At 34.1% G+C, this 8,919-nt stretch overlaps 1 protein-coding gene across 1 annotated transcript in view; it reads right to left on the bottom strand.

Moving 5' to 3' along the window:
* The window catches only part of ssbp3a (single stranded DNA binding protein 3a), a 48,079-nt gene that overhangs the window by 236 nt on the left and 38,924 nt on the right, over positions 1–8,919 (bottom strand). Inside the window, exons 5-17 of the mRNA XM_016502162.1 lie at positions 7,074–7,163; positions 5,258–5,332; positions 5,011–5,070; positions 4,874–4,928; positions 4,654–4,727; positions 3,489–3,574; positions 2,086–2,134; positions 1,956–1,991; positions 1,811–1,877; positions 1,613–1,683; positions 1,424–1,493; positions 1,268–1,296; positions 6–87 (exon numbers count right to left, since the gene is read on the bottom strand). Coding sequence (XP_016357648.1) covers positions 6–87; positions 1,268–1,296; positions 1,424–1,493; positions 1,613–1,683; positions 1,811–1,877; positions 1,956–1,991; positions 2,086–2,134; positions 3,489–3,574; positions 4,654–4,727; positions 4,874–4,928; positions 5,011–5,070; positions 5,258–5,332; positions 7,074–7,163 — 844 coding nt within the window. The remainder of the gene's footprint in view (positions 1–5; positions 88–1,267; positions 1,297–1,423; positions 1,494–1,612; positions 1,684–1,810; positions 1,878–1,955; positions 1,992–2,085; positions 2,135–3,488; positions 3,575–4,653; positions 4,728–4,873; positions 4,929–5,010; positions 5,071–5,257; positions 5,333–7,073; positions 7,164–8,919) is intronic.

The following is an 8,919-nucleotide window of genomic DNA, read 5'->3' as shown; positions in this document are numbered from 1 at the left end:
AGAGTGTAGGAAACTTCCACCTAGTTCACTGTCATCTCGTGGCGTTCCTGGTGGGTTAATAATGCTGCTTAGATTATTAGGAGAGTTCTGAGATTGTAAAGAAGAAAACCCCATCAAGATATCAGTCAGCAGTATTCTTTAGTTTACTGATGCTTCTATTAGATGAAACACTTTTGAGAATAAAATTTATAATTATAGGCACGTAACATATCTAAAAGCCATCAGTACTAAGATTAAGTAGGCCTAAATGATCTGTCGTGTTTTATCATTTATTGACAACTACAGAACACAAATATTTAACAACCTATAATTGATAAACTTATAATAACAAACTTCAAATCCATTATACAGAATTTCCACACATTTTAACCAAAGAATTTCCAGGATTTAAAAAAAATTCTATATATATTTTTCCAAATAACTGCGATTGCATTCACAAAGAACAATTTCTGATGTACATTACCATTCAAATTTATGGAGTCTTTTAAGATTTCTGAAGTGTTTTTGAAAGACTGCATTTATTTGATCGAAAATACATTAGAACTGTATAAATAATAACTTCTTTATTTGGATATATTTTAAAATATCAATTATTTCTGTCATGGCAAAGCGGAATTTCCAGCAGCAATTACTTCAGTGTCACATGATCCTTCAGAAATCATTCTTACCAGTGTTGTTTAATAATTTTATGGAAATTTTGTCGTCAGGATTCTTTGATAAATAAAAGAACAGCATTTATTTGAAATACACATTTTTGGGAAACTACAAGTTTGTAGTGTCACTTTTGATCAATTGAATGCATCCTTGCTAAAAGAAGTATTAATTTCTTTTAAATACAGAAAATCTCACTCACCCAAACATTTGAATGGTAGTGTATATTCTACATAAAAATTTCCAAGACTATGATTGTCCCTGATCTTCCCAAACTTGGAAATGACAAATTTAAAATTCCCTGATATTTCCAGGTTTTCTGTGATAAATGGAAACACTTATTATTCTAATTGTAACAGTTGACTTTTTAACCATTATAAAGCTTATAATGAACATGATTTTTTAAGTTAAGATTATTTAGGTTTATATTCAGGTTTAGGTTTTAGTTTAAAAAATAAACTCTAGATAAAATATCAGCATTTGATGTTGTGATATTTTAAAATCATCCTATCCCAAATCCTTTAGCAAAGTTCAGTTTGGATTCTAACATTCTAACTGCTAGTTTTAACACCATTTCAAAAGAAATAATAAGTCTAAATAATAGGTTTAATAATACCTTTGGGAGTCCATCTATGTCAACCGAACCTGTGAGAAAAGTAAAAATGAATCAACAATCATCATTTGCAGATCACATGGTGTTCATTTATCTAACTGCAAGGGTAAAAGATGTTTTCAACAATTTATGTAGTTGCTATGGTGAATGGTGTTTTACCCAGTGAGCCATTCATGTGATGTGGTTCCAGTCCTCCCATTGAGACATCTGACCCAGGACCCAAAGGAAACTACAAACACACGTCAAGACAGCATTTATAGAGAGATTAAGACACAATCAGAGTTCAAGTACTAAAACAGAAACATCAACACTACATGACAAAGACAGCAGAGGAGTGGAGTAACTCACATTAGATCTGTTTCCCCCTGGTGGTACTGAGTTGATCAATGTGTAGAGGTTTTCACCCGAGTTAGTGGAGTCTGTGAACACAGAGGTGGAGGTTTATGCTTTTTAAAGAGTCACCATAAAACTCTATTCTCACATCCCCTAGCCAGGCACCGTTTCTATGGCAAAGGGCCAGTAGACAGAAATGTGACAAGCCATTACCTGCTGGACTTGGCATGATGGGTTTTCCTGGAGGACATCCACCACCTCCTGCTCCTCCTGGAGGACCCTGTGAAAGCAGAACTGCAACCAGTTTCTTTCAAAACAGACAATAAAATAAAAGAAGGAAAAGGAAATGATCAATTACCAGATATGTTCCTGGGGATGATGAGGAATATGGTATCTGTGAAGCCAAAAGGTTATTTATCAGCCAAGTTTGCCAGAAATCACGAATTCCCCCTCTAATAGAATCAGCTCAATTTTCTGAAGTATCTTACTGTGTTTCCGTTATTAGGATTAGGCCATGGTCTGCCTGCTCCTGCTCCCCTGTACAGAGAAACAGAGCAGTTTCTATTTTTTAACTTTGTTAAGAACATCAAATAAGTCTCTTGTATGTAAGATCACGATGAATGCTCAAGAATTTAAATAAAGTCTAAATAAAACTACAGATTTTTTTAATGATGATCTTTGCAGCTCTGTGGAGTCAAAATATTGCTTGTTTTTTTCTAAAGCTATTTATGTATTAAAGCAACACTTCAAAATCAAATGATTTACCTTGGAAGGTCACAGTTAAATATCCAGCACAAAAATTATTAACATCATCAAAACTTTGCTGAAAAACAATCTACTACATGTATCTACTAAATGTCTTCTATCATCTGATTGATAGTTGATACTTTTTTAGCAAATAAAAGGCCTTCTAATATCATTTTAAAAATGTACACTTTTTGCTGTGAAATCTTAACTGATTTTTATTAGGTAAACATAAGAATATTTTTTTAAAGCAATAAGAGGAAATATTTGAAGATGAACACTTACTGGACTGAAGCAACTTAGGTTTACTTGATTATCCATACACCATTTTAAAAAAATCATGTTGTGAGTATCAGTTATGGCACATCTAGCTTTTGAGGAATGTTTATTTGTGCATCTCTCAGTCAGCATTGTATTGTATTGAATTATATGTGTTGCCCCCACAATAAAAGCTACAGAGCTTTTATCATAAAACTAGTGCATCAAACGAAAATCATCAAACAATTAATCGCGATTAATCGTTTGACAGCACTACATAAAACTAATCTTTTACATTTTTTTTAATCTTACCAAAACATGTTGTTGTAGTGATATATAGTGACAACTGACAACAGTTTAAGTATAAGTAATTTCTTATACTTAAAGAATCTCACTGATTTACATTACAAGCTATCAGAGTCTGACATTTGGCTATATAAATATAAGTAACTGCACCAAATTGCATATTTTTGCTTGGTTTGGGCTCTGAATAAAATGGTGAAAGAGGTGATTTTTAATTTTTTTACAAATATAAGCTCAATATTCTCCTATATCATACTGTATGAGCCATAAAAGCCTGCATTATCAGATATGATACTCAACAAAAAACATGTCAACATTTTTTTTTTATGTAGATTATTTAAAAAAAAAAAAAATTTTGTCTAAAGGTTCAATAAAAGATTTTTCTGACTATTATTTCATGTCAGGATTTACAGGGTAAAAAAAAATTCCTTTCCTAATTTAATATGCAGAGACGACAGAGTCATCTAGAAGTTAATTCTCCTGGGGTCTCTGGGTGCTATCAAAACATTACTGTTTGTTTGAACATCCTGACCAGCCTGACATAATGTAAAATTCCACAAATACAATAGACTGAGAGTGTCCTTACATGTTCACCCCTGGCATTCCAGGGCCCATGGAGTTTGGAGGCCTCATTCCTCCTCCATAGCTCTGTAATGATAACCAAGGATCAGACTACGATGCCCAGCACCCCGAGAAGACACCATGAGAAAGGAGAAAACAAGGACACAGTTAGTTTAGAGGAAAACAGGCTGAACATAATTTATGGAATTCGGCTGATAAGCTGTAGTAATGACTGTGAATGTGTGGATGCCATACAAAAAACTGAATAAACACAAGAGGTGCATTCAGAAAATTGGTGTAAGAGTAAGACAATTGATTTAACATTTCACTTGCATTGTTCCTCAAACAAATAACTATTAAAATGTTTCAGTAAAAATATATTTGTAAATATCACTGTTTTTTTGTAACTTTAGTATTAGTGCATATAAAATAAAATTATAAACGTCTACCATTTTTATCTGTCCATTTATTAAAAAGGACCACAGGAAAAACATGCCTTGATTATGTTTAACTATGTTTTACTGTATTTTACCTCTTGCAATAAACATTCAGACTACATTTGACTGTTTTCAAAAACATTTATTTATTTATTTATGTATGCATGTAATTATTTATTTATTTTTTAACAGTAGTACAGTTTCTTATACTCACCTAGGCTGCATTTAAATGTTTTAAAACATAATTTATTTCTGTGATGAAAAGCTGAATTATTAGCAGCCATTACTTTAGTATTCAGTGTCACATTATTCTTCACAAATAATTCTGATATGCTGAGTTGGTGCTCAAGAAACATTTCTTATCATTATCAGTGTTAAAAACAGTTGTGTTGCTAATATATTTGTGGAAACTGTGATAATTTTTTCAGGATGCTCTGGATGAATAGAACGTTTAAAACAACAGCATTTATTTGAAGTAGGAATCTTTTGTAACATTATAAAATGTCTTTATTGTCATTCTTGCTTATTTGCTTAATAAAACTAGTAATTTATTTTAATAATACGTGCATACAGTATGCGTATAAGATGTACATTAAATACTGAGGTAAAATACATTGATATACAGTTGTTTTAGCTACATAGTCCAGTCCTAGAAGTAAGCAAAACTAATTGATGGGGTCTAAGGCATAGATACTCAGATTTTCATGAATGACAGTTGTGAAGTTGAGCTTTAGGACAGTATAAGAGCCAGACCTGTGGTCCCGGTCCCATCGGGCCCATTCCTCGAGGAGCATTCATTCTCTGCATAGGTGCCAGATTTGGATGGCCTGACCAAATAATAACACTATTTAAAAATTTAACAGACCTGCACATCAAAATGAAATGACAATGCTGAATTGAATTTGAAGTCTACTTGTAAAATAAATAAGGGACTTTCACCATCAAATAAACATTGATCCCATTAGTCTCTTACCTGTTGGTCGTGTAGGGTCCATCATATTTGGAGGTAAAGGCTGCCCACCTGGAGGCTAAAGAAACAGAGACAGCCAAGTGCTAAAATAAGTCAAAGTTAATAAACACAGTTATTTAAAACATTTTAATGTGACTTACCGGGTTACCCATTCTGATGGGTGGCCGAGGTCCTCCAGCATAGCGAGGAGACATAAAAGGCTGAATATGGGAACATACAGTAACACATAGTTAAAAAAAAATGTAACAGCATGTAACCAATACAAAAGCTAAAGGCGAGAGGAGGAAGGAACAGAATATTTTAGGAAAAGCATATCAGGATGTGTGCAGGTAACATGCATAACCATATAAACAGAGAGAACGTGTACATAGATATGTGTGCTGTTACCTGTCCATGCGCCCCCATCATGTTAGAGTTGGGAGGTAGCTGAGTGTGAGGGGAGGGTTGGGAACCAGGTGGTCCCTGCAAAGAGGGTAGGGGGAGGAAGAGAAGGTTGCCATAGTATCAGCAGCAAAATGCCAAGAGAAAGACAGCGCAAAGTCAAAGACATGACAGGTGAAAGTGACAGGTGCAGATGAAGAGAACAGAGCCAAAGGCAAAAGATAGTTTGAGCTGATGTCACTCTTCATTCTAAAGTGGTTTTGCTTCTATCTATGCAAAATTACATTGCTAGATGCATTTTTCCCCCCCCATTTTGCTTTATGTTTCAAGCTATAAATCATTTACATGTGTTCAAGATGTACAATACCATACCAACGTTTGGGGTCAGTAAGATTTTTTTAAAGACAATAATACTTCTATTCAGCAAGAATGCATTAAATAATCCAAAGTGACTGTAAATACATTTATAACGGTACAAAATATTTCTATTTCAAATAAATGGTGTCCTTTTGAACTTTCTATTGATCAAAGAATCCTGAGAAAAATGCATCAAGGTTTACACAAACATATTAAGCAGCATAGCTGTTTTCAACATTGACAATTATAAGAAATGTTTCTTGAGCACCAAATCAGAATATTAAAATGATTTCTGAAGGATCATGTGACACTGAAGAACTTTATGGCCGCTGAAAATTCAGCTTTACACCGAAATAAATAACATTTCAAAATATATATTTAAATATATTCAAATAAAATTTTTTATTTTAAATTGTAATATCTTACAATATTATTGTAATTTTTATCGAATAAAGGCAGCCTCAGTGAGCATAAGAAACTTCTTTCAATTACACCACAGTGTGGTTGAATTAATTTTTAATCGATTTTGATTCTGATTGGTTGATAGACATTGCAAGACATTATGTGAATCATAGTCCTGTGAATCATCACAGTATTAATGGTCTAGAACTAATTTTATGCAGTAATTTTCTATAGAATATATCTTCAGAATATATCTTCATAGAATATATCTTGAAGTTTTTCTCCTCACTAAATTTGAGACACATAATAGCATTTTTTTCTATTAATTTACATCAAAATTATTTTTCTTCTCAAGAAACTTCATCAGGTTTTAAGGATGTTTAGATATTTCTACAGAAAAACAAAAGAATAATAACTAAGTACGTTTTTACAAATCATCATCCATGTCACCACTAGAGGGCAATGGGGTTTAACCGTGGTCTAAAAGACCAAAGACACTCAACTGTTCAAAATTTTTCTGCATATCCACTGATACACGTTTCAGGACTTGCATAAACCAGTTCCATGTTCTGCAGCTCTCAGTATCTGAGAATCTGTGCCATGCTGCATTCCCACAAAAGCTCTTGGAGGGTCATGACTCCATCTGGTCTGACAAAGATTTCTCCATATGCTTCCTTCAAAAATATAATTATAAACATCTTTTCATCCATAAATATTTTCCTAGAACTCGTTATGATATTGTGATGAGTCACCCTCTCAGAAAGCTTCTGAGTGATAAAGCGTTAACTCCACTGCTGAAGGTACATCCCACCAACACATTTAGTGCTACTCAGCAGGGCAACGGCGAGCCCACTCTCAGAGTAGAGAATGCACATAACCCTGCCTGCCATTAGCGGCTAATGGTCGCAATCAGACTGGTTCCCCGCAGACACCCAGCTTGGCAGATGACCAGAGACCGTGGCATAATGGTTTCTCTGTGAACCAGTGGCACGGCACGTGTCTGAAACCCTGAGGGCTTGCAGTCAGATTGTTATGGAGAGGGTGAGGAAGAGGAATGACCCACCTGGAAGAATCCGGGGGGCATGGGTCCACCCGGCATGCTGTCACCGGGAGGCATGTTGCCTAGGACTGGACTGGGTGCCGCAGCAGCACTCTGTAATGAGAAGAGAAAAAAAATTATGATGGTAATTAAAATATGCACTACTACTAGTTTTGAGTCAGTAAGAAATTTGTAAAGACATTTACACTTCTATTCATCAAGAATGCATTACATTAATCAGGTATTTATAACGTTACAAAATACGAAAAATGTATCATGGTTTCCACAAAAATATTAAGCAGCACAGCTGTTTTCAACTGGGATGGGAATTTTTCAAAAATACCGTATTCAAATATCTGGGCTCATAAAAAAATGAATATTCAAATATTTGAATATACGTTTATTTAAATGACGTTTAACGAGAAATATGTTTTTTTTTTTTAATAATCAGTTTGTCACCATTTCTGAACAAGCTTATGATACACAACAATGTTCTACAACAAGGTTTTCTTTTAGTCAAAAACGTGTGTAAACAAACAAAAAAAAAATATATAGCCTATATAAAGAACAAAAGCATTCAAGCTCAAGCAGAGCAAATAGAAAAAAATAAAGCAGGCTGTGCCAATTACAGTACAGAACGTACATACACTCGAGTCAGCCTATGTTTATTTTGTTTATATTGTTTCACATGTTAATGTTGAGAAAAACAATAATATCCACATGCTCGGGTGTCTCCTCAGTCTGATAACAATAAGAACGCGTGCCGACACAGACGTTCCAGACACAAAGATAACGGTGTGCTAAGCGAAGTTTTTTTCAGCACTTTGTGTGTTCTGGGGTCCGTTTCAATAAGGAGGTTCAACCAACTCTGAGTTGAAACTTGAACTCTGAGTTGACTTACCCTGATATGGGAAACTCTGAGTTTTTGGTTTCAGAACAGCTGAACTGAGTTAGTTCAATCCACTCTCAGTAGGTTGAAGTATAAAAACATAATTCAATCAGGTAAAGCTTTAAGCATAAAACGTTCATGGGTGTAGGCTACATGACTTTACAAACATTTGACATATTAAACAAATATCTTTCAGGTGTCAATTTCAGTGTGCAGCAGCTTTTTCTACATAGTCTAACCCTCTTTTCACATAGTTAAATGTGCTCATGAAACTACACAAAAATTCTCATAAAAAGGGTGAGAGCGAGGCACACTTTCCTTACCGCTTTGCATACAGTGGCCTTACTAATGTGCTCTGAATCCCTGATGTTATATAGAAAACTACCATTTAAAAAATAGTACCGCTCAAATAAATATGCATCCTCTCCCAATGTAAATGTAACTTCCTATTAATGCAGCCTCCTCATCTACAGGATTCTGCATAAAAGGACATGCCGTTTTTGTTACTTTCACAGTGTCTGCATGATAAAAAAATGCAATGAATGAATGTACCTGCACCGCAAAAAATGCTTTTCTTACTTATTATTTTTGTCTTAAGTGACGTGTGAGTGAGTATAAAACACGTATAAAACAAGTATAAAACAACATTCTTGTCGAGTATAAAACAAGAATCAAAAGATATTTTGATTCTTCTTGTTTCCAATCAAAATATCTAAAGATTCTTAAATCAAGATGCATTTTCTACTTAAGAAAATTACAAAGTATTTAGTCTTTTAAGTGTATTCTTCTTATTTTGTAAATTATCTGCCAATGGGGTAAGAAAAATAATCTTGTTTCCATTTGCATTAAGATGACTTTTCTTGTTTAAAGTAAAATGCACTTTATTTAGATTACAAAATACTCGGTAACAAAAGCATTTTTGCAGCGTGTATGAATGAATGAGGTATTTAAACATTGCTTGGGGGGGGGGGGGAAAAGAAA

This window comes from Sinocyclocheilus anshuiensis, unplaced genomic scaffold (genome assembly GCF_001515605.1).
Source record: "Sinocyclocheilus anshuiensis isolate Anshui unplaced genomic scaffold, SAMN03320099.WGS_v1.1 scaffold718, whole genome shotgun sequence".
NCBI lineage: Eukaryota > Metazoa > Chordata > Actinopteri > Cypriniformes > Cyprinidae > Sinocyclocheilus > Sinocyclocheilus anshuiensis.
This window is presented reverse-complemented; position numbering and strand designations above follow the sequence as displayed.